Here is a 26705-nt window from a genome sequence, read left to right as displayed (position 1 = left end):
CGCAGAGCAGCCAGCAGGGGCGGGCCGGGCTCGATCACTCTGTAAGCCACAGGGGGAAACGGCAGAGGGCCGAGATATTTTCGCCTGCTTCTTTTCTTTCAAACCCGTCTCTCTCTCCATCTGACAAAACCTCTTGGAAAAATGTGAAGTTGGGGGTCTGGGGTCATTAGAAGCTAGGGTCATTTGGAGCCACACACATTAGGTGAGCGCAGCGTATCCCCCCTTCCTTCAGTAAGCAGTTGGTCCCGCCCCAGTGCTAGCGGGCGCCGAGCGGGAGCCGCGCGGGAGCAGCGCAGCGGCGGCGGTTGTGATTCCGGGCCGTTGAGATACCTCTGCGGCATCTGGTGGCGCAGGTGGCTTGCGTGGACGCGGGCGGAGGCGGCCGACCCGTAACAGCAGCCTCTAGTGCCCGCGGCCCCGGCAGGTGAGCGGGCGGTGGGGGCTCGCCCCGCTCCCCCTCCCGTGGCCTCCCTCCGGGCTCTAGCGGGGAGGTGGACGCGGCCCGCCTGGGGCCGAGAGGCCGCCCGCGGCTGCGACGCACGGGAAGCAGGTTTGGGTGGGTGCAAGGTCGTCGTCTGTGGATGGAAGAGAACACAGCCCTATCTTAATCTAGCTCCCTTCCAGATTCCCTCCCCTTGAGGGGCTTAAGCCCAGTGGATAAAAGCCAGAGGAAAGATGGAGCGGGGGCAAGGGAATTTTGGGGTTCGGAAGCATCTCCGCTTCAGGTGATGGGGTCTTTTCGGCCATCGAGCGGTGGACCTGCCGAAACCTTGGAAGGGGTGGCTTTGGGGCCGCGGAGGCCGCGCACTCCTGGGGGAGGAGCGCGAGGCAGCTCTCCCCTCACTCTCTTCTCCCACCCCCATCTCTCTCTCGCCCCCTCCCCCTCCCCTCATCTCCTCCCCTTACGGCCCCTCCCTTCGTTTTTCGCTTTAACCGACCTCGGGCTTTCCCTCGCAGGCGCGTCCGGCCGCCCGGAGGCATCCTCCTCCTCCTCCCGCCAGCCCCGGCTGCGCGGCCAGGCTCGCCGCCTCGGCTCCAGTCTGCCTTCCCGCATCCCCTCGCTTCCCGCACCGCCGCAGCTCCTTCCTGGCCTTGGGACCCGCGGCATCACCCTCGAAACATGACTCGCGATTTCAAGCCTGGAGACCTCATCTTCGCCAAGATGAAAGGTTATCCTCATTGGCCAGCTCGAGTAAGTGATTTTATAGCCTTCGTGTTTAGGGGCACTATCTTCTTCCTCTCGACCTGCTTCCTCCCCTTTCTCTCTTCTCGTTCTTTTTTCTCGTGTCTTTCTCCCCCGCCCTCTCTTTTGTAACCTGACCTTTTTCATTTCAGTTTTTTGCCCAGTAATCTCTCATCTGGTTGTAAAAATCCAGGTTGCTCCTAGATGCTTGTGGTTAGTTTCTGACAGACTTTGCAGATTTTCTTAGTAGGAAATATTTAAATGCTAGTTAATGTTCCATTGTAGGTGAACATAATCAAGTTAGTTTTATGTTTAAAAATTGGTGAGATATTGACATTCCCTTAATTTTGAGAAAAATGGGTAATATTATGGGATCTATGTAAGTTACACACTCTGGGATGTAAAAGAGAAAGATATATGATTAAATTGAATTTACAGGTATTTTTTCATATGTAGTTGATGAGGCCTTCTAGAATTCTTCAATAAAGAGATTTGGGACTGGATATTCTTGAGAATTTTACAGTAAGTTAGCACTAAAGAAAATTTATCTCAACATTTTTATTGATGAAGTTCGCCTTCTGACCTTGAAGAAGTTGTTTGGTTGTTTCTCTTAGGCAGAAGGAGAGGTTGGACAGATTCCTGGGTTAACATCCTGTGATACAGAGAAGTGATTAAATATCCAGAATTTTAAATAGCAATTAGGAATTGAGGCTAAGTATCTTGGTGCTATTTTCAGTAAAGGAGGTCTTCTTGTTAGCTTGTGGTGGGATCCCAGTTTTAACCATGAGATATAGGACCTAAACAGCTGGTATCCATAGGATTACAGAAACCCAAGATCCTTTTTAAATATAAACAGGTGATTTGATAATGTTATAGTTATTTTTCCAAATCATTTATTTTCCACTAATTTGTTCTTTCAAAAGGGTATCCTTCTTAGGGATAATTAAATCCTACAGTTTAAGTTATGTCAGCTGGGAGGAGAATGGGGAAAAAAATACTCATTAGTTAAGTCTGAATTCATGGAGTGTAGAGCTGAAAGTGCTGAGATGTTCACTATTCTTATTTTTTTTCATCCCGCTCCCTACAGACTCCAGTTTACAGGTTTCCTTCCCCAACCTGGAAAGCTTTTTTCCTCCAGTCTATCAAGTCTACCTTTTTGGTGAAGTCTTCCTTGAACAATCGTAATCCTTTTCTATATATCTGATACTTTATTTCCTTTGTGATAACCTTTTGTTTTAACTCTTTGTGGGTACCTTGACTTCCAAATAGATTGTAAGCTTCTTGAGGGCAGTAGCCATAAACTGAATTTCTTTATACTACCACAGTCCTTAGTACATAATAATGCACTTAAAAATAAGCATATTTCATGTGTAAATAGAGCCTAGGGAAACTGGACAGGTTTAAGGCCTTTCCAAGATTACTTTTTTACTGTTTTAGCATCCTAGCTATTTTAGCACTATTTACATCAAGACGTTACAAAATCTAAGGTTGTCCGATACATCTGTGTTCAAATTTCCATGCCACAATGTAGTTAAAAGCCAAGTGGAAGTGTTTTAAAAATTGTCTACTCTTCTCCTAAATCATCCTCCCCACATGCCTCGACAAGTTAGGTATGTTAGGTGACCAAGAGTTAGTACTATTAAAATAAGATAAATAGCCTTAGAAGGACCAGAGTATTTTCCTTTTATATTTAACAAGTTCTATATTTAACAAGTTAATTTGGATTGGAATGGGAAATTTTTGTCTTTCCTCTTCTCTCTCTTTTGCTTAGAAACAGCTGAGTTTGTTTGACATTTCCCATATCCAATAATTATATTCCTTTTTCATTTCAATCTTATAAATTGTAAATCGTTGGTTTAGAGAGTTGAGAGAATGTATTTAAGGTTTCAGGTATAAAATGACACTAATTGTTCCAATTTTGATTTTAACATACTCTCTGTCCACATAACCCAAAACTTCATTAGTTTTTAAATCTTGCACATTTTTGTCATCCTGTATTAGTAATATAATCCTTAAAATCCACTTTAAAGAAAAATTGCCTAACTTCTATTAAATGTTGTAGGTGTTAGGCATTTGCAAAGACTGTTGAGACTGTTTGCCAGCAGAAGCACAGGAACCAGGTTGGCAGAAAATGTTCCTAAAGGGCTCTAAGGATTTTCAGTATTCTCGGTGCCTCCATACAGAGTTGAAATAACACACGTAATGTTCACTTAGGTGGGGAAATTAAAGTCCCTAGAGGGGTTGGTTTGTAATTATCCTATTGATGTTTGAAAGCTTCGGACTGCCCCATAGATAACCAATTCTGACAGCCTCGCAGTCTTTATCTTTACATGTAATGCATACAAAATGGTGCATAGTGTAGGTTGGTCCACTCATGGTCCGCTCCCTTCTTAATAAGGCCAACCTGATGTTTTTATTTGAAAATTATGAAATTGAAAATAGAAATGTTATTAAATTCTACCTATGTACTACTGCTTGATGGCCTTAACCCTGAGAACTGCTTTCCATTTATTAATAATGGAAAATTACAGTTATTGCAGGTATATTAGAGTTAACAGCACCTAATGCTTTACAGTTTAATTAGAAGAATGGAAAGAGAAATGAAAAAGTAACAGGTAACATCATGTGATTAAGCAACATAGATGTAGTCTTCTTGGAGTATGTGTTCCAGTCTTTGGGAAATAGGCTTTAAATGTTTGTTAGTGTTGCTTTTACATTACTCTGTTATTTGTGTAACCTCCCTGCAGAAGTATCATTTGGGATTGTTGAACAGATTCAGACTCCCTTATTAAAATGGTTAGGGTAAGATATATTTCAGAATTCAGAATTTCGGAATTTTAGAGAAAGGTAACAATGGTACATATGCCATATGTTTCACTGCTGGTAGCATATGGGTAATGTGTGATAACTGAACACAAAATATCTGAAGCCAAAGTATTCATATTGGAGGGTATATAAGAAATAATTGAATAACCTTAATGTCAGACAGGTTTGCCACCAAATGAGTTTTGAAAACATTGTTGGTTTTCAGAACTTGCTTTGGTTTCAGAATGGGGCTAAGGGATTGTGGACCTGTAGAATGGGTCTACTTTATATCAGATCTCTCTTGAATATCTTGCTTTCAGTTTATTCAGGTGTGTTGAGGTATGTATGATTTAAAAGATTTTAATTTTTTGATCTTTTTTTTAGGTAGATGAAGTTCCTGATGGAGCTGTAAAGCCACCCACAAACAAACTACCTATTTTCTTTTTTGGAACTCATGAGACGTAAGTCCTTTCAGGTCTAAAGACAAATCAAAGTTAATTTGGCAGAGTCATTGGCATAAATGAAAAAAACGGGGAAAAAAAACAAACAAACCAAGTAGAGATTAATTTAATGGGGGGAAATTATAAAATAATAGAAACTTTAAAAGCAGTTTTGGAAAAAGTCCTTGAGTCTTCCTTATTTGTTTATTTTTAAGATAGACATTAAAGACACTGTAGGTGTAACTTTTTTAAAAATTAAAATAGATAATTCCTTAAACATAAAAGGAAGGTATGTACAAATCTTCTCAGCCATCAGAAGAATGACTGATGGATAAAAGTGTGTAAGGCAAGTTTTAGGAAAGCCAGTCAGTGTTCATATTTAATACAAACAAGTGCTTTTTATAAGGACTACCCGGCACCCTGTTTTAGGCTTTGTTTTATTAGCCACACAAACTCTATAGATTATGGGTAAGGTAAAAAGAATAAATCTGGATAATTCCTTCTGTGTATTTATATGGTCTTGAGAAGGCACTGTGGGTATGTAGGCAGAGAACCAATCTGGGGAAGCAAATTTTTCAAAAATTGTAACTGAATGTTGAACTGCGTGGAGTTATTCTAGGAGCTATCTTGTTAATTTCTAAAAATAATATTCTAATGAAGGTATTATTTAATAACCTTACAAGTTCTATATAATCTTGCTGATTTTGGACTTGAAGTTTAGAATTTGGAATAATTTTGATAGATATGCTTGTTTATCTGGTATAAGGAGAAATTTTACCAGGTCAGATATAAGTGTAAAGTGCATGTACAAGTAGTTTAAAACATGTCACCAGGTCTATAAATATACTTAAAAATATTGATATTATAATTAGAATACATTCTATATTCCTCAGTGCCAACATTTGGTTTAACTTTGCTTAGTTACTGTATGAACTTTTACATTTCTTTAACAGCATTGTTGAGAAGTAATTTATACACCATAAAGTTCACCTGTTTAAAGTGTACGGTTTGATGGATTTTAGTTACGTTTATGGAATTGTGTAACCTTCACCATAATCAAATTTTGGAGTATTTTCATCATCCAAAAAAGGAACTCCATACCCATTAGCAGTCGCTATCCAGTCCCCCTCCCCAGCTTTGGACAACCACTGTTTGACTTTGTCTCCAGATTTGCCTGTTCTGACATTTCATACAATATCACATAATTTCTTTAAAATGCAGTTTTGGGTCCAGAATTGGTTAGGCTTTCTCCATAATTAGACTAAATATAATTTTGTTAGATAGGCGTTTCTGATTCCATGGGATAAACCACTATTAAAGAAACTCTTCAGTAAACACTTTAGTTAGACATGCAAATTCTTGGACCCTACCCCAGACCTACTGAGTCAGAAACTCTGGAGTATGGGGCCCTGCAATCTGTTTGAACAAGGCTTCCAGTTCTTTCTGATGCAGCTGAAGTTTGGGAACATTGTATTAGAGTAATGTCAGTAGACTTCCCTTAGAATTCAGTTTCACAAACTTAGAATTCTTTAAACCTGTTTTTTCTGAAATAGGAACAAATGAGTAGTTATAAATTTAGAAGGGGAATGATTTGCCTTCCCCAACATTTTGTTTAAAAAATGTAGATTTTCAGATTGTAAATATCTGGAAATTTTAAATCTGAAAACAACTATACAAATTAAACTTTCATAAGCATTATTTGGTTAATAGGTATTTTAACTTAGTGGTTAAATGAAAGTCAAATAAATTACTAATATTTGAGGAATTAAAATAAATCCAAGGAATTAAAATGTATTTAACTTCAAAATTAAGCTAATATATTAAATTTATAGTTCAAAATGCACTTCTAATATTTTGTGCCTTAGTGTCCTCACAAGTACACCATTTATCTTTGGAAAGGTGATGATGCTGTTATATCGTATTGGTCTGGTGATTTAACTTGTATTTAAGATTGATTTTTAGAAACTAGATCTCTGATAATTATTTGCCACCCCACCCCCCGAAGAGGGGTGGGTGGGGTGGTTATTTGAACTTCCCAGTTTGGATTTTGCATAAATGGGAGTTTATAGCTAATTGGTAAAGAGTGCAGAAAGAACATATGGGAAGAAATAGCGATTTGGAAAACTTCACTTAAATATAACTGATTTACAGATTTAAGATCTTTTTTATTCTAAATTTATAGCAGAATCCTTTTGAGAATGAATTCTTTTCCTGAGCTATAAACATCTGATTTATCTTAGCATTTTATGATAATCAAATTAAATTCATCCACAATCAGGTTTTGAATATTAGACAACAGCGAGCCCTTATATATTACCAACTGTGATCATCTAGGAGATATTTTAAACCTAACATATTCTCAAAACAAAACTCTGGAATTCTAACCCTAAACCTTTTTATCTTCTAGTTTCCCTTTCTTAGTAAATGGGATGGACATCAACCCAATTCATTTCTGGAGCCAAAAATCTCAGTGTCATCTTTGGTTACATAGTACAGTCTTTTACCTTCCTAGTCAGTCAGCAAGTCTTGTTCTTTTCCTTAAAATATTCTGATGTCTCCACTCTTTTCTATCTCTCTTACAACTGAAGTCTGCAATAATTACTCTTGTAAATAGTGTCCTGACACTTCCTTGATCTCTGTTTCCCCAATCAGATCATGTCATTTCCCTGTCTGAAAACCTTTAGTGGCTTCCTATAATATTATCAATTAAAAAAACCCAGACTTTATCCACAAATGCTGTTTGTAAGGTTCTGTATGAGCTAGCCTATGCTTACATCTCTCCAACCACATGGCATTTCTTACTGCTTGTTTTTATCGTACAAATATCCTCTTCTCGCCTCAAGTTCTACTTTCTTGTTTTCTCTTTGCTGGGAAGGTTATACCTTCAGATTTTCTAAGTCATTTAGGTCTTAGCTGAAATAATCCTTTTTATGCTTTATTTCTTCTACTGCAATGACAACTCAGTAATTGTTTTTTTCTCTTTCTCCCCCTTCACCCACAAATGAAGTGCTTAGAGAGTAGGGACCTTGTCTATCTTGTTTGTCATTGTTTAACTTAAGTGCCTGGCATAGTAGCTGTTAAATAAATATTTGGTGATTGAATGAAAGCTCTACGCACTAGATAAAATCATTTGATTATGAAGTTGCTCACCTGTCCATTAACCAACATTTATAGAGTGTTTAAAACAATGAAATCAAAAGTTTGGGCAGGTTACTTAACCTTTTTATCCATTTCTTTCCTTATTTGTAAAACGGAAATAATAATATATTTTACCTCATAGGATTTTGGGGTACAGACAAGATACTACATGAAAAATGCTTAGAACTGTACTTGGCATATATTACGCACTAAATGAATATTAGCTGCTAATATTAGTTAAAAATTGTAAATTTTTGATGAAGTTTTACTTTATTTTGGAAACAAGACTGTGATTTACAAATTAAAGGTGACATTGCATATTTTTCTGAGACTGCTAGTAGTGTTGCAGATTTGAGTTTTGCTGACTAATTACCTTTGCTTATTGAGCAAATACTTTCACCAAGAACTAATTTTTTCCTCTAAGGTTTGGAAAATTTAAATAAAGATGGTGTTTTGCTGCTTTTGTCTCTTTGGTTCTCAATTGTCTTAATACAAAGAAATTGGATGTTTAGTTTTAGGAACTTAAAAAATAGGTATCACTGGCTGTTTTAAAACCTGCCTAATTTACAACCTAGGAGTGAAAATGAATGGGGAGGTACTGGTGGTGGTCAATTTTTCTTAAGATCTCTCCACAAGAAAAGAATAAAGGAAGAAATAATAGGTTAGGCTTTTGTTTTCTTTTATTCTGGTTCTTACATACAACTTCTGTACTGTAAACATAGCCACTTGTGTTAGTATGGGACTTGTATATTTTCTCAGAAGCCTTATGCCAAATAATGAGGAAAGGATCTGTTTTATTCACCTTTGCATACCAGCAGGTCCAGGGCAAATAGTAGGTGCATATTCAGTTATCTGTTATTGGACCATTTTCTATTAAAAATAATGTATGCTCTTATAAAATAATTATAAAACATTCTTATAAAACTATGTTTCATATTTTGTGGTTTAATGAGAAATAAAGCATCAAGTTAGAATCAGTGTTTCAGGGGCCTTTCTTTGTTTAGTAATATTGCTTGGTAACAGTTAAATAAGTTTTGAGCTATACATATCTTTAGCTCTGAAAGGCTTTTCCACTTCCTATATGTGACTTCTGGTTTGCTTCGGGAAGAGTTCCAGATGTGTGATAACTGAGCTTTTGTAAGGGATATGTGTGTGTGTTTGTGGGTAGGCACACTGATTACAAAAGAGGGAATTTAAAGAAATAACTGCTTTTTAAAAAAAATCACGATTGGGATACACACACACACTTAGAAACCTTTGGAAGTATGCCATGTAAGAGTCATACTTGTAGGATTTAGATACACTTCAGAATTATAAAATTAGTACTTTATTCAGTTAATTTGCTATTTTCTTAGAATGTTTTACATTATCCTTGATTGTTAACAGGCTTTGACGTTTGTGTTTGAAGTCTGGGTTCATATGTATTAAAAATATGGCATCAATATTTTATTAGATGTTTCAAAGTCTATTACAATAGATAAAGGAATCCCTGAAAGTTTTTTAAGGAACGTTGTACATAGTTGAGGATTTGCTTTTTACTGGTTAGGTAACCTTGCTTGAATTACTAATTTTTCTTGCCTTCTGTCTTTGAATCTTTAAAATGAGGATTTTGGTAATCTCTCATGTTTCCTTTCAGTTCTGGAAGTGGGTAACTTACCTTGAATTAACACATATATCTTCCTTGTTAAAAATCTTTAAAAACAAGCAATATAAAAGGAAAGTTCTTTATTCAGGAAAGAAATCATTTTTACTCCTATTTTTTTAGAAACAACCCCTAAACCTGTCAATATTGTGATATATTTTTTTCCAGACTTGTCCATGAATTTTTTTGTATTTCCTGTCATTTATTATGTCCCACTTTTAAATTTTTTGATATTAAGTATTTTGGTATATTGTATTAAAGTGGAATGCTTGAACAATGAATCAGAGCCACTGTTAACTCTTTCAGGCTTGATTTTACAATTTTTTAGTATTTGTCATCTATGTAATTATATCCTGCTTTTATTTTGCATGTTAAGCATCTTTTGCATGTTATTTCAAAATGGAATGCTTTGAGAATGAATCAGCGACAACCACATTAGGTGCTCTGGGGAACTCGTGATGGCTGCCTGAAAACAAATCTGGACTCTGTTCACCAACCCTGTGGGAATGCGTCCCCAAGGGGACTCCTTTTTCACCCATCATTGTTATGAGTCTCATTAAGGAGTTCCTCCAACTTGAGACATCCTTTGACCCAACAGTTCTACTTAGAATTTATTGTGAAGATACATGCAGAGATAGAACAATGTATGTATAGCTGCTATATTTTATAATAGAAAATTAATAGAAAAATTAATTTTTGGACAGCAGTTCAGCAAAATGTGCAGTCATTAAAATAATTGTTGACATGGAAAGCTGTTTTAATTTGAAAAAAATCGACTTATGAATGAGTTTTATACATTCAAATTACACATATTATATGTATAAATACAATTAAGTGAGCTGAAAACAGGATTATCTCTAGTTGGTATTAATTACAGGTTATTTTTTATTTTTGATAGGGTATGGTATTCTGCATTTCTGTAACAGCTTTATTGAGATATAATTCATATATCATACAGTTTATCCATTTAAAGCATACAAATCAACACATTCTAGTGTATTTACAGAGTAGTGCAGAAACATTCAGCAAAATCAATTTTAGAGCATACTCATCAGCCCAAGAAGAATTTCTGTGTTCTTTAGTTGTCACTTCCCTTTTCTCCCCAACTCTCTTCCTTTGCTCTAGGTAACCACTAATCTACGTACTGTTTCTATAGATGTGTTCGCTCTAGACATTTCATATAAATGGAATCAGACAATAGATGTTCTTGAGTGACTGACTTTTTTTCTCTTAGAATAGTGTTTTCAGGGTTCATTAATGTTGTAGCATTAATTTAGCATTGTATTTCTTTTTGTTGACAAATAATACTTCATTGCATGGATATACCGTACTGTATCCATTCATCAGTTTATGGACAATTTGGGTTGTTTCGGGTATTATGAATAATGCTACTGTAAGCCGCCTTGTTCAAGTTTTTGCATGGATTTATGTTCTCATTTCTGTAAGAGTAGAATTGCCAGGTCAAATGTTAACTCTCTTTAATCTTTTGAGGATTTGCGAAACTTTACATTCCTAACAGCAATGTATGATAGATTTGTAAAGGTCTTCTCTTTTGGAAGGGCATAGTTAACTTAATTTTTGTATCTTGATTAAAATATGTGGATTTAAATATGACTTAAAATATAAGCACAATGAGTAGTAAATGATAAAAAGTAAAACTTGAAAATCTGCATTAGGAGAAGAAGCAAAGGGAAATTTTTAAAATATTTAGATGAAGTTTAACTGAGAATATGTAAAATGGGATGATGTGAATAAAGCAAATACAAATATGACATGTGAATAAGATTCTATTAAGACTTTTGGATTGGACTGTTACAGCTATGTCATATTTGTGAGATAAGGCTCAAACAAGATAAGTCTAAGAAACAATATAATGTAATGGGGAAAGAGCAAGAATGACTATTGCTGTCATTTCAATTTGGAATTTCAAGTCAAAAGCATGAAGAGAGAACGGTATAGGCACTTCTAACTTTGCATAGTTCCAGTATGCATGAGTTCTAGTTACCATGGTTTAGTTAAATAACACCAGTCTCCCCCAACAACAGGTTCAAATTTCACTTACCGCGGTATATTTACTGTGAGGAATTGCATAAAGTACAAACTTTAGTGCTAACTCTGAAGTCTACACTATGACACTTCTTCCAACGTCTTTTGGTGATTGTTCACTGTGCATGTTATTCAATTCAAGTGCAGACAGCAAAACATGTTTTTGTGTTACCTCTTTGTCTCCCAATGATACATCCATGTGACATTTTACAAAAATAAACAAAAGAGGAAATTAGCCAACAAAGATGAAAATGTATCAAAGAGGTGGAAAGTAATTATTCTGGAAGTGAAATGAAAATCAACAGTAAATGTAGTTAAAGAATAAATAGCTAACCTTGTGAGTGTAGACACTGCCATAGATGGACAGACACTAGATATGCAGCTAGAGGAACTCAGTGAGGGCAAACTTAACATCAGTGAGAAATGTGGTTATGATGAATAGGATGAATATGTTCTGTAGGATTTGATGCCGGCAAAAACTGCACATTGAAGATATGTGAAATATTTCACAACATTGAAAGCAAAATGGATAAAATGTTAGATGCTGATCCAGATTTAGAAAGGAGTGTAATGATTTGCCAAGGCATAGAAAAAAAATCATAAATTACATGGTTAGAAGAAGGCAAGCACTATTCAAACTACTCTTGGATCCAAGGTTTTTTTTTATTGCAAGGAAATATATATAAAATAAAATTTGCCATTTTATAACCATTTTAAGCATACAATTCAGTGACATTTTTTACATTCACATTGTTTTGGAATCATTATCTCAATTTCCAAAATTTTGCATTACCCAAACAAGCTCTCAGATAAATTTCATACGTAAGAAATGAAACACTGTAAACTCAATGTTTCTTATGTTGTAAATTACAATGTATTAAATATTTTGCTATCTTTTTCATTTCCCTATACATTTATAACCTGGTAATAGAGGATTTAATGTTTTGACAATTTTTCAAAGGTCATGTAACAATTCATTGAGTTCGTTTCCCACTGATAATTTTTATGGTTTCTAATTGCCATGCAAAGTGAGAAAAGTTACTGTTTCAAACCTTTATGTACTAAATAACATGGTGGTAGATCAGTTTTCTCTTGAATGGCTTTTAGATTTAGGATTATAAAATACCCCAATTTGAGGTTTTAAAACATTTTCCTGTTATTTATTAAGTAATTTTTGAAGGTTTGCCCCCCTTCCTGAAGTTCCTAATGGTGAGCGATTTTGAGCCTTTTTAAGAGTTTTGAAATGTGAATTAAAATTTTTTCTGACTTTTTCCATTGTTTATTTTGGATCCATCCTTTCCAGTCTTAACAGCCTTTAAATTTTGTTTGACAATGCTTCTTTTCTCCCCTGGACTTAGGATGTTTACTTTTAAAATAATATCTTTACTATCATTTTTAGTGGGGGTTCAGGAAAGAGAATTTATGTTGAATTGGCTTATTCTACCTAGAAGTAAATTTTATTTTTGACGGAAATTCATTTACTTTGAATTGGAAACCAATAACAAAGGAGGAATTTAGCCAAAGGAGTTAATTTTTCTAATTTGTGGTAATGGGCAGGAATGAAGGATTCCTAATAAAGCATGAATTTCTGAATCAAATGAGATGGTGATGATTTACGTTTAACCCAACAGTAAATTTCTTCATAAATCAGTGTGCATTAATCCTAGCATAGTATTGCACATCATTTTGAAATTGGGATGTGCAGTTAAAATAAATGGATACGTAGAATATTACTGAACTTTTGAATTTAAATAATGAACCTCAATTTTATTCCCTTTACTTGTATGAGCTGATATATTTAAGTAGTCTTTTAATTGAAAATTTTAATTTCAAAACCTTTCTTCTTAAGTAAAAAAAAATTACTGTGGTAACATACTCAAAATTTCCCATTTTAACCACTTTCAAGCATACAATTCAGTGGAGTTAACTATATTCATAACATTTTGCAGTACTGTCAGCATCATCCATTACCAAAACTTTTCCATCACCTGCAACAGAAACTGTACTTGTTCAGCAGTAAGTTCCCATTCCTCATGCTCACCTGGCCTCCACCCCAGTAACCTGTAATCTGCTTTCTTTTTCTATGTGTTTACTTCTAGGTATTTCGTATAAGTGAAGTCATGCAATATTTTGTGCATAGTTTATTTCACTAAACATGATGTCTTCAAGGTTCATCTATGTTATAGAATGTGTTAGAACTTCATTGTTCTTTAGGGCAAAAGAATATTCCATTGCATGTTTATACCACTTTCTGTTTAGCCATTTATCTGTTTGATGGATACTGGGGTTGCTTCCACTTTTTAGCTATTGTGAATAATGTCTTCTATGAACATTGATGTACAAAGTATCTATTTTGAGTCCCCGCTTTCTGCTTTTTGAGGTACATACCTAGAAGTGGAATTGCCAGGTTATAGTGATTCCTTGTTAACTTTCTGAAGAACCACCAAAATGTCTGCTACCAAATTATTTTGAAATCAAGTTATATTTGGTTGCAGTAAAATATATTGATTAGTGCTATTGTGTCACATAGTTTTTTCATGTTTGTGTATGTGTTTTTTAATAGAATTATGAATTTTGGAGCTTGTGATTGAACTTAATAAAAGTATTTGGAATTAAGTATAAAATTGTATTTATTTGTCTACCCTTTAATTTATGATTTATAATGCATTTTATATAAGAATCTTCGATAATTGCATTATAGGGTAGTGCTATCTAATAACTTTTGCTATATATTTAATTGAGATTGTTTTGAACTCATGTTTTTTCTGTCCTTTTTATAGTGCTTTTTTAGGACCAAAGGACATATTTCCTTACTCTGAAAATAAGGAAAAGTACGGCAAGCCAAATAAACGAAAAGGTTTTAATGAAGGTTTATGGGAGATAGATAACAATCCGAAAGTTAAATTTTCAAGTCAACAGGTTAGTCATATTATATAAAATTTAGTATTATTTATTCAATCTTGGGGAATAATTACTATCTTAGCAGTAGGAAATAAATATCAATTTAATGAATTTCAGGTCAAATTGTGTTCTTATTTGTGAGGTTAAACCCAAACGTTTTATATACCTAGATGAATTAATGAAAATAATTACCTACATATTAAACTGATCTCAGAAAACTGGGAAATAATTATTTAGTTCCTCTTGATTGAGAGATATTTTAATGCATCATTGAATTTAAAGCCATACATACTGTCCTCTTAAATTCAGGTTTTGTGACTCAAAGGGTGTATGCTTTTAATTTTTGAATTCATAAAATTGTATTAGAAAATGGACATCATGTTGATTAAATATGTGACAGAAGTACTTTTAGCACTATACAAATTATGCTAATATTACTGGTATCTAAAAGCAGCAGCCTCAAACCTCTTTTACATTCAGTTTTTTCATATGCCTGAAGCTTTTGTTCACTTCATTTATAAGTGACATTAAATTTTCATAGGGTAGTTTGCCTTTGCCCAATTTTTATCATAGAGTGGAAATTACTGTTTCTCTTACATTTTCTCTGTCCTGATATTGGTGTTATTTAAAAATTTTTTCCATATTGATTGTATTCTTGAAGTACATGTATCTACATGTATCTTCTCATATGGATGCTCCAAAAGTCTTAGGATTTAAAATAAACAATCCAGGTTTTATAAGAGGGTCCTATGTTCCAGTAGCACAGAAGTGTAAGGAATTCTCTATGAGAATGTTATTTGGGACAGTTTTTCATTCCTCAATAAAATTTCTTTCATTGAGGCAGCAAAAGCTGGGATAAGCATGAGTCAATCTAAAGAAGGGAGATAGCAACAAACTGAAAATTCTGAAGCTTTCTGTTCTTTTAGTTGTTAAAAGGTGCCATGCTTTTTCTCACTTTTGAGAACTTTTCAGATGCTCTTGTATCTGGAATACTTTCATTGATGCCCCAGTATTGCATTAGATGATTCGTATAACACTCATCGTACCATGTTATGTTTGCTAGTTTACCTGTCTTTTAACTGCCATAGACTGTTAGTTCCACGGCTATCCATGTGCCCAGCATTGTTATATGCTCGGGAAGAAAGGTGTTCACTATATATTGGATGAATGTATGAATGAATGAATGGTTTCCTGTCAGTCTTGCCTTGACTGTGTAATGAGAGGATATCTATCTAAAGAGACAGAATTGATTATTTCCTGAAACTAACTCTTTTTGTAATTTTACTTGCATCATCTGGCATGTGACTGCACATTCATGGTCCTTTTCATCCTCGAGATTGTCCATCATGGTCACCCTATCCTCTGTTCCTATTCTGCTACCCACTTAATCTCCAGGTAGTTTTTACTGTACAGATTTGTAATTTTCCAATTCACAGTGAAATTTTTGGTAGCTTGGGTAAAACCCAGCAATAATCTGTCCTTCCCAAAAGTATGAATGATTGTGGTGGTTTGATGTACTGTGTGCTTACCAAGCACACACTTCACTTCCCCAGTGGCACATTTCTAGGCTTTGGGTAAAGTAGTCATGTCCAAACTTTCAGAAGAAAAATCATCTTGACCGTCATAATTTTTTAGATGTCTCTACTGCTTTGAATAAATTTCTGAGCATTGTTAACATTATTTTGTTATACTTTGGTAGTAATTTTGTGGGTTATCAGCATTGCTTTTATTAAAAAGAGGAAGTGGGTCTAGAGTTGAGAGACTTGCCAAAGGAAACACAGTTAGACCTGGGCATAATGAGGATTAGAAGTAATTTAGATCTGTGCACCCCTCCCCCATATGTATTGTTTCCTACGTTATTTATCTTTTTGGTTGGTATGAAAGTATCACCTGGGGCGCTTTTTAAAATTCAGTAATATTACTGGACTCCAGTCCCTCATACCTGCTATATCAGCATTGCTAAGTGAGGGTCTCAGGAATCTGCATTTTAAATAAATTAAGGTTTTTCATATAGGCCAATCAGAATCTTTAAGGTGTGACATATGTCTTTTAATAAGGCTATTTGTCTTAGACTGTTTACATAAGCTTTTCTCTCTACATTATTTTAGTAGTTGAATACAGTGTATGTATGACTGTGCTAATCTAAATAATTTTACATTGTATCTTTTGGGTGTGTGTTCGTTGGAGCATCAGAATAGTATTCTTTGGTACTTTTTATTTTTGCCTCAGTATTTTATCCGCCTGACATGTATGTATTGAAGTACAGGAATACAAACACTTACAAGACTTTTCTAAAGAAATAGTAACTTTGAAAATTATTTTTAAAATTGTGTATTTTTAAAATGTGCTATGGAACAGAAAACAGGGTACTTTTCTAACTTTCTTCAAACAGGTTTTTAATTTTTGATGGGGAGAAAATTTTAAACGTGGGGGTAAAACCTTATTTCATGAATTTAATAGACTTTGATTGCTCACAGGCCTCAACTAAACAATCAAATGTATCATCTGATGTTGAAGTTGAAGAAAAAGAAACCAGTGTTTCAAAGGAGGATACTGATCATGAAGAAAAAGCCAGTAACGAGGTATGTTTAATTTCTCTTGCATCCTGAACCCATTTTGTTGTTGCAAGGAAGAAATTTAAAAATGAGTTGAACATAGCAAATTAGAAAATAATCCTTAAAATATTTTAGTAATGAATGAGAAAATAAGGGTAAATAAGGCTTATTTCTTTTCATTAAATATGACATTGTAAATTAATTTATGCATTTTTTTAGATGCATGATTTTTTTTATTTGAAGTTATTCTGATTTCTGTGCAGAACATGAAGTCCATTTATAGGGTAGTTACTGTTGGTTAGAAATATCTTTAAAGAGAGGTATTTTAAGATGGATGTTCTAGAAAGGCTGTTGGACTGAATTTATAAAAAACCTGGGTTATTTCTAACTCTATATCTTATTAATGAGTGGACATATTTATTTAGTCCTTCTAGGTCTCATAAAATGGTTGTTAGATGATCTCCAAAGTCTTAGCTACCTCTTAAATTTCACAGCTCTAAAATTCAGAATTCTACTATAGAAAAAGTAGTTTTATAAATTTAAATAGATAAATATTCTTTGCATACTTTGACATAAATTTTTTCCCTTGGTGAAGATACTGGCTATTTCTTTCACTTTCTGATGTTAAGACTTTTAATATTTATAATTTCAAAGGTCAGAGAAACAAACTAACTTTACCCAGAACTTAGTGAAAATTGGTATTTGTCACTTTTAGCTTAAGAAAATTTCTTTCATTCTTGGCATAATTTGTTCAGTTTGATCTGTATTTTTTTAGGATGTGAGTAAAGCAATTGATATAACTACTCCAAAGGCTGCCCGAAGAGGGAGAAAGAGAAAGGTAATTTTACTGTCTAACAACAGTATCTTAATAAGAATTCTTAATTTTAGTTGGATTGAGGAAAAATAGAGGTAAGAAAAATTTTTACTTTTTTTTAACTCTAAATTCTTTGATTTTTTTTTTTTTAAAGGGTAACTTATTTTGTTTACTTATCAAAACTATCTGCTTTGTTTTTCTTAGTGATGTAACAACCTTAAGATAAGTTGAATGGTAAGGGAAATAAAATGCACCAGTTTTTTTTTCATTATGATTATGCCTCAGTTTTTTCTATAAAATAGATACTGTATATACTGGTAGGGTTGTTGAGAGCATTATAATGAGTTAACACAAAATGTTCAGGATAAATCCTGGCACATCATAGTGCTATATAAATTTATTACTTCACAGAATTGATCTATGAAATGATAGTGTGTGAGTCAGTGTAGGGCCACGTACATGGTAGGCTTTTAGTTAATTTGAGTTTCTCCCTCCCTATATAAAGTTTTGTTCCTCATACCTTTTTCTGACCTCCTATCCATGTCCCAGATTCTTATTTTATGCTAATGATACAATGCTAACTAAGAGTTCTGTATCTCATGAGAAAGTATAATACGACAACAAATAGAGTCCCTTTTACCTTCTATGTGGTTTATGGACATGGGCATGTGGTAACTTGAACAAGATTTTAAAAAATAGGCCAATTAAAAAAATTGTTTTATTTTTTTAAAATAGAATTTTGTCAGGCAGATGAAGGTACAGGGGAAGAGCACATGTGGTAGTTTGAATAGTATGTACACAGAGGAAATGGCTTTTCAAATATAGCACTTCAGTATTACTAGATCATCAAGTTTGAGGGAAAATGGAACATAGAAACCAAGGTTATCCTAAAAAACTTGAACTCAGAGATGTGATGGGAAGCCATTGAATTGTTTTACATTTTAGATGCCTCCTTTTTTAAAGCAGTGTAAGGGATAGGGGTTGAATTGGGGTAGTGAGACCAGTTCACTAATTCATGCAGAATTTTGATAACTAACTTCTCTGGCCTAGGCAGGGACTCAAGCAATGAGTAAGAAAGACAAGGTTTCTTTTCTCATTGAACTTAACATTTTCAGTGAGACAGACAATACATTCATAAAACAAAAGAGTTAAACATAGGAAGTTTATGATGGTAACTTGGTAACTGGCTGTTTGTTATAAAAGGACTTTACCATTAGGTGGCATGAGACTGGAGGAATGGGGGTTGGTATTTAAGAACATGTTGGGGGGGAGTAAAATGACAGGCAATTGAAATTGGCTGATGAAGGAAGTGGGGAGGAATCTAGGATTACTAGATTATCTAGATGTCTAGATTAGATACTGGAAATAGAGAAGCAGTGCATTTTGGTGGGGTGTTGGCTTGGGAGCTGAGGCATGGGAAGAAGGAAATAAGTGCCTAAGGGAATTAGAGTGAAGATATGTATGGATCTGGTATCAAACGGGAGAAAAATCAAAGTCAAAAGTCACTAGTATAAAGACTGGATAATAGATGAGGTGACCAAGGGAAAATATTTGTGGGAAGAATGTAGAGAGACCAGATCCTCTACAGGGATTATAAGGGTATAGGGTGGGGAGGAGCTGCTTTGCAAAATTTAGCCTGAGAATGGACTATGAGGAAAAAATCTTCGAGAGAAGGATAAATAAGAAGGGAGAGAATTTCAATAATGAGGGCATGATCAATAGTATCCTGAAGTAGAGGGGTCCAGTCAGATATTTGCAGGCTAATGGTTAGGACAGAAACGAGATGAAGTGGATTGGAGAATAAAGTGTTCAGTGGTAGTAAAGTTAAACTGTACTTTTGAACTCTTTGGAAGGGATGGAGAATGAAGCAGCTTAATGGGGATTTACAGGGTTAAGGGAACTGTTTTTAAAGAGAAAAATGAAGTAAAGCCATTAACACTTTCCCTGCAAAAGTAGGAAAGATCGAAGCTGTGGAAAGCAGCAGTATAAATTACTGTGTGCAAAGATATGCTGGATGAGAGGTAAGAGAGAGCATGCTTAAAGGAACTGTCTTAACAGGAAGAAGGAGAGGGACGTTTCATCCTCTTCAACATTGATGGTAGTGGTGAGGTTATAAAAGTGTCTATACTTCGAAATTACAGCAGTTCCATTTTGCTTGCTTCAGTTTCTTGGTTCCCCACCTTCCCCCACTTCCCATTCAATTTAGCAGACTGTGGGTATGGTACCAGAAAAAAAAGAAAAAATTGAAACTTGATGCTAGCTATTGAGGGAAGAAGTGGGGGGGGCTGACAAAAAACAGGATACAAGATTAATGGATGACTTTGAGATCCCAACTGAATTTGCATACAATGAATACATATTTGTATAAATTTTTTCCAGCAGGGCTTAGCAGCTGGGAATAACAGAGCAGGGGAAGGAAGAATTGTATAGTAATCCACTGTTGGGATTTGTGGGACAAGTGCAGCAAAACATGAGCAAAAGACTTAAGAGCTAGAAAGTGGGGCAATAAATAGGGAGAAAAATGAGTCAAAGGATTTAGAGGTCTCAGTGAGACTGAGAAAAATATGGAAGATTAAGAAATGGGTCAAAGTTAGGATAGCTGTATTTAAGATAAATATGTATACATCTCAGAATAGCTTAATAGTTCCTTCTCTAGACAAACTATTTCTTATACTTTTTATTTTCATGAAGGGATGGTTATGACTTGGATTCATGAATATACATGTCCACGGTAGGGCTGGATTTTTGCTTAGTGTTAATATAAATATATTTATACTCTTAGTTGTGTTAATTGTTGATGAATTTGTCACCTTTTATTGGTTCACCTCAAAAGAGATCCATTCTACTTGTAGTTCTTATGAGAAGTCATGATGCATTTCCAATAGCACAAAGTCTAAGTGAAGAGGGTTTTTTGCACTGAAAAGAACTTACCAGTTTGGACTACCTTTTAGAGAACTTCTGCCCTCTTAACATCTCAAGAGGAAAATTTGAAGTTCTCCATATAGTCTTACCAACTGTTGGTACCTGTTGGAAACAGTCTGATTCCTACCTCAAAGCTATTGAATCAGAATGGGTCAGGGATTGGTGGTCTGTTAAGTGCTTAAAATTCTAGAAATACAACCTAAGCTAATGTTTAGGGAGGAATTTTTTTGATGTTCCTTGAAAACAATTCAAGGAATCCCTTAGATAAGTTTATTGACTTAATGCTTTGAATATGCATTTGTTCCAATTATAAAAACAATAATATTTTTAAAAACTACCAAAAAGAAAAGGATAAATTCTTATTGGTAGAACTCTGCTGAGTCAGATTTGCGCATTCTTTATTGATGGTCGTCTTTTTCGTTGATATTTGAGAAAAGTGGTATCAGTTTATATTCATCATTCATCAGTATAATTCTCCCTATGTTTACCAACACTGGGCATCCTCTCTTAAATGTTTGCAAATCAGATTGCTGATTAAAAGGTGATGATTGTTTTATTTTTTCATCAATGAGATTGTACGAGGCATGTGTTTTTAAAGTTTTTGTTGATACAGGTAATAATAAATTCTAAATGGTTGAGGGCAAGAAGTAGCTAGCTGTGGTCCTCCCATCATCCTTTTCTGTGGTCTCTCCTTCAGCTTCTTTTTTTCCTATCTCATATTTGCATGTTCTTTCTAATTGATAGTTCTTAATCTTTTTTACTCTCATGCTTAAGTAAGTAATACTGATTCTCATTTTGGGCCATTGTCCTTACAGAAGAGTCATACCAGAATTATAAGGGGACATTATAGCTGGCAGAGGATCATTGGGATTCCTTACTCTATCTACCAAGTAAATCTTTATGTGAAATAAGAATTGGGGGAAACAACAAATGTAGTCTTAGAGAATAAAATGAATATACATTTACAAAGTTATAAAATTACAGATATCAGCAACTTAATTTCTTGCCTTTTCTAATATTAGAATATTAACGTTCTAGATCATAAATAGGCAATGTAAAGTTAGCATTGAGACACTTAATGAAATTACATTTATAAAGCAATGTTAATTATTACAGTGTAATTGCATTATACTTTGGTCCCCTTGTTGCATCAAGCATATTAGCCTTGTTTTCACAAATGGCTTTTTTATGTTTATGATTTCTAAAGCTATGCTTTTTTTTTTTCTTTAGACTTATAAGCTAAGTTTGTGGATATTGCTCTGTGATGAGTTGATTGTTGAAAAATAACAAAATCATTTAGAAGTTAAGCTTACATTTGAACTCATGTTATCAGAGTGTCACTTTTTTGCCATTGAATTTAATGTGTAATGCCTACTGTTCTCTAATAAGTTAATTAAATCTTTGTGATTCAGGCAGAAAAACAAGTAGAAACGGAGGAGGCAGGGGTAGTGACAACAGCAGCAGCATCTGTTAATCTAAAAGTGAGCCCAAAAAGAGGACGACCTGCAGGTAGGATTGACATTTAAATCTTTCTTTAGCTTGTGATTAAGATACCAATCCATTAAAGTGTTCCTGCCTCAAATACTTTAGGAGGTGGCTATTAGACAATAGGTTGTATATAACAAAGAAATTTTAAAGGAAATAAAAATATTATGGTTTCTGCTCTATGTAACAGTATTTAAATTTGAAATAATTGTTTGGGCTATATTTCACTTCCTGTTTTGTCCCTGTTACATTTTCCCCCCAGTAGAGGCAAATGAAACTGTGGTGACATGAAAATTACCATGAATAATGGGTTTATTTTACCTGATTCATGAGACATAAGCTCTCCAAATAGAGCCATCAAGCATGAGAAACATGCTTACATTATAACCTTTATTTATTAGGATCTTTATAATATGCAGCTAACTTCAACATTGCCACTTTATTTTCCTAATTTGGCAAATTGGAAATATTTTGGATCTACCTAATAGAAAGTGAAACAGAGAATTAACCAATATAGAGACCTTTTTTCCTACTTTATAATAGCATTTGTTCTGGTTTGCTAATGCTGCCATTATGCAAAATACCAGAAATGGATTAGCTTTTATAAAGGGGGTTTATTTGGTTACAAAGTTACAATCCTAAGGCCATAAAGTGTCCAAACTAAGGCATCAACAATAGAGTACCTTCACTGGATAACGGCTGGCCGATTGCATCCACAAAACCTCTGGTCAGCTGGGAAGGCATGTGGCTGGTGTCTGCTTTGGGGTTCTGGTTTCAAAATGGTTTTTTCCCAGGACATCTCTCTAAGCATCTGGGGGTGTTCTCTTAGTTTCTCCCAGGCAAACACTGGGCTAGCAAAAGTGTGCTTTCAACAGCCGTCTCCAAAATCCCTCACCTGCAGCACTGAGCTCCTTCTGTCTGAGCTCTTACAGGGCTCCAGTGATTTAATTAAGACCCACACTGAATAGTTGGTATAACACCTCCATGGAAATAATCTAATCAAAGGCATTAGTCACAGTTGCGTGAGTCACATCTCCATGGAAACACTCAATCAAGAGGTCAAACCCTAATCAGAAAGATTAATGAATCTGCCCCCACAAGATTGCATTGAAGAATATGACTTTTGGGGGAACATAACATATCCAAACTGGCACAGCATTCAGAGTAAAAGGGAGTAACATGAGTATTACCCACGAAAGGGGGACAAAAAGAACTGAGAATTTGTTTACATGTTTATTTTGGAATTTTATATTGTTGTAATGAGTCAAATTAGTGGCTGTAGAAATCTCAGTGAATTCTGACACAAATTTTCAAAGATGTGTATGTACATACACATGGAATATTGATATTTAATATAAGTGCTGCTATTTTGTAGTTAAGTTTTGTCAAATTCCTGTTAAAACAACATGAAAAATGCTGTTTTAAGCCCTCTCACCATATTAAGGACAAATTTAAAAATTTCTCTGTTAACCTACCTCAAATTTTTTGTTGTTCCTCATTTGAACTATCGGGGGGAGGAGTATTAATCCTTAAAATTTATAAATAATTGTATCTGTGATAAGTCACTAATACAGTCTTAGTCTACATTGTTTTTACTCTATATATATGAGATTTGCATCTTAAAGGGAAAGCTGGTAGTTACAGATTTTTTTTTTCATATGAACATTAGCTACAGAAGTCAAGATTCCAAAACCAAGAGGCAGACCCAAAATGGTAAAACAACCTTGTCCTTCAGAGAGTGACATGTGAGTTTATTTTTAATGTATAATTAGTTATGCAATAACTAAAACCTTGACTTTGAGTATATTTCTCTATATTTTTACCGTTTTTCTCTTATTTTACAGGATGCTTGTTCCTACTGTTATTTTGGTATTTCTAAAAATTACAATAATCTTGTGGGGAAATAGTTTTTTATTATGTAAAAAGTAAAAAACTGGTAAGAAATTGAGAAAAATCTGATATGATTATTGTTTTAATCTACTTAAAACATTTTCTTGGTTTATCAGAATGTAAAGATATCTTAGGTAATGCAGGATAAAATCTGTAATAGGGAAATTGGACAAGATAGTACGTTTAAGGAAATTTCAGACACGTTATATTTGAAGCAATTTCCACAAATCTTACTTAGTTCCTGCAGAATAACTTTTATTTAAAAATACTAAACTTTTTTGTAATAAGATTTTAAAATTTTGAAGTATTTTGGAATAACTATCCAACAAATAAGAAGAGTTTTTCTTTTTTCCCCACTACCTTTCTTTTTCCCTTATGAACCGTTTATATTGGCTTTTCTAGGTAGAAACTACTAAAAGGAACATACATTCAGACTTGATGTATCTCTCATGTTTATTTTTATGGAGAAGGCTCAACTGAATTGTATGAATTAAGTGGATTTACGGTGTTGTTTGGAATGAAACTGATTATTTTTATAGGAGAATTTAGTTAGAGAACACTACTGGAGAGTTAGTACTTTTCAATCAAAGTATATTTAAAGAACTTAATTTTACACTGTAAAAACATTCTCAACAGTGGTATAAAATTACACTGTAGTTTAAGAAATTAGGTTTTCAGATTTTTGTTTTTTTAACATATCAAATCTCATTTTCCCTTTTCCAGGACAAATTGTTTTATCCAGTCAGGGCATTAGGCATAAAGTGAAGGGTTTCACATCAGCAAAAGGTCCTGAATATGTCTTTTTTTTTTTTTTTTTCATTTTTATTGAGATTGTTTAGATACCATACAATTATCCAAAGATCCAAAGTGTACAATCACTTGCCCCTGGGTACCCTCATATAGCTGTGCATCCATCACACTTAATTTTTGTTCAATTTTTAGAAACTTTTCATTACTCCAGACAAGAAATAAAGTGAAAGATGAAAAAAGAAAAAAAGAAAAGCAAACTCTAATCTTCCACTATCCCTAACCAACCCCCCTCAATTGTTGACTTGTAGTATTGATATAGTACATTTGTTACTGTTTATGAAAAAATGTTGAAATACTACTAACTGTAGTATATAGTTTGTAATAGGTATATAGTTATTCTCTATATGCCCCTCTATTATTAACTTCTAATTATATTGTCATACATTTGTTCTGGTTTATGGAAGAGATTTCTAGTATTTGTACAGTTGAGCATGGACATTGCCCACCATAGGATTCAGTTTTATACATTCCCATCTTTTGACCTCCATCTTTCCTTCTGGTGACATATATGACTCTGAGCTTCCCCTTTCCACCTCATTCACACACCATTCGGCGCTGTTAGTTATTCTCACATCTTGCTACCAACACCCCTGTTCATTTCCAAACATTTGAGTTCATCCTAATTCAACATTCTCCTCATATTAAGCAACCACTCCCCATTCTTAAGCCTCGTCCTATATCTTGGTACCTTATATTTCATGTCTATGAGTTTACATATTATAATTAGTTCCTGTCAGTGAGACCCTGTAATAATTGTTCTAATGTGTCTGGCTTATTTCACTCAGTATATTGCCCTCGAGGTTTTGTCATCAACCCATTTTTTTTTTAATACGGTTTTGTTCACTCACCATACATTCCATCCCAAGTAAATAATCGATGGTTTTCTGCATGGTCATACATTTATGTGTTCACCACCTTCACCACTATCTATATAAGAGCATCTACATTTCTTCCACAAGGCAGGAGGGAGAGTCAAAGAAGGTAGAGAGGCAAAAGAAAGAGGAAAAAAAAAAATGACAGCTAGGAGGCAGCAAAAGGAAAAATAACCTTAAATCAAAGTAGAATAAAGAATGAGACAATACCACCAATGTCAAGTGTCTAACATGCCTCCCCTATCTGCCCCTCTTATCTGCATTCACCTTGGTATATCACCTTTGTTACATTAAAGGAAGCATAATACAATGATTCTATTAGTTACAGTCTCTAGTTTATGCTGATTGCATCCCTCCCCCAATGCCTCCCCATTTTTAACACCTTGCAAGGTTGACATTTGCTTGTTCTCCCTCGTAAAAGAACATATTTGTACATTTTATCACAATTATTGAATACTCTAGATTTCACCAAGTTACACAGTCCCAGTCTTTATCTTTCCTCCTTTCTTCTGGTGTCTCACATGCTCCCCACCTTCCTCTCTCAACCGTATTCATAGTTACCTTTGTTCAGTGTACTTACATTGTTGTGCTACCATCTCCCCAAATTTGTGTTCCAAACCATGCACTCCTGTCTTCTATCACCCTGTAGTGCTCCCTTTAGTATTTCCTGTAGGACAGGTGTCTTGTTCACAAAGTCTCTCATTGTCTGTTTGTCAGAAAATATTTTGAGCTCTCCCTCATATTTGAAGGACAGCTTTGCTGGATACAGGATTCTTGGTTCTTCTCTTTCAGTATCTTAAATATATCACACCACTTCCTTCTTGCCTCCATGGTTTCTGCTGAGAGATCCGCACATAGTCTTATGAAGCTTCCTTTGTATGTAATGGATCGCTTTTCTCTTGCTGCTTTCAGAATTCTCTCTTTGTCTTTGACATTTGATAATCTGATTATTAAGTGTCTTGGCGTAGGCCTATTCATCTCTCTTCTGTTTGGAGTACGCTGCGCTTCTTGGATCTGTAATTTTATGTCTTTCATAAGAGATGGGAAATTTTCATTAATTATTTCCTCTATTATTGCTTCTGCCCCCTTTCCCTTCTCTTCTCCTTCTGGAACACCAATGATATGTACATTCTTGTACTTTGTTTCATCCTTGAGTTCCCGGAGACGTTGCTCATATTTTTTCATTCTTTTCTCCATCTGCT

At 34.7% G+C, this 26705-nt stretch overlaps 1 protein-coding gene across 5 annotated transcripts in view; it reads left to right on the top strand.

Moving 5' to 3' along the window:
- The first annotated feature begins 268 nt into the window (after window positions 1-268).
- PSIP1 (PC4 and SFRS1 interacting protein 1) overlaps window positions 269-26705 on the top strand; it is a 41984-nt gene continuing 15547 nt past the window's right edge. For all 5 annotated transcript variants that reach the window (XM_037798573.1, XM_037798572.1, XM_037798574.1 and 2 more), the window contains exons 1-8: window positions 269-424; window positions 958-1192; window positions 4373-4449; window positions 14035-14173; window positions 16633-16737; window positions 17486-17548; window positions 21859-21955; window positions 23601-23676. In XM_037798573.1, coding sequence (XP_037654501.1) covers window positions 1121-1192; window positions 4373-4449; window positions 14035-14173; window positions 16633-16737; window positions 17486-17548; window positions 21859-21955; window positions 23601-23676 — 629 coding nt within the window. In that variant the 5' untranslated portion in view covers window positions 269-424; window positions 958-1120. The remainder of the gene's footprint in view (window positions 425-957; window positions 1193-4372; window positions 4450-14034; window positions 14174-16632; window positions 16738-17485; window positions 17549-21858; window positions 21956-23600; window positions 23677-26705) is intronic.

This window comes from Choloepus didactylus, chromosome 10 (assembly GCF_015220235.1).
Source record: "Choloepus didactylus isolate mChoDid1 chromosome 10, mChoDid1.pri, whole genome shotgun sequence".
NCBI lineage: Eukaryota > Metazoa > Chordata > Mammalia > Pilosa > Megalonychidae > Choloepus > Choloepus didactylus.
This window is presented reverse-complemented; position numbering and strand designations above follow the sequence as displayed.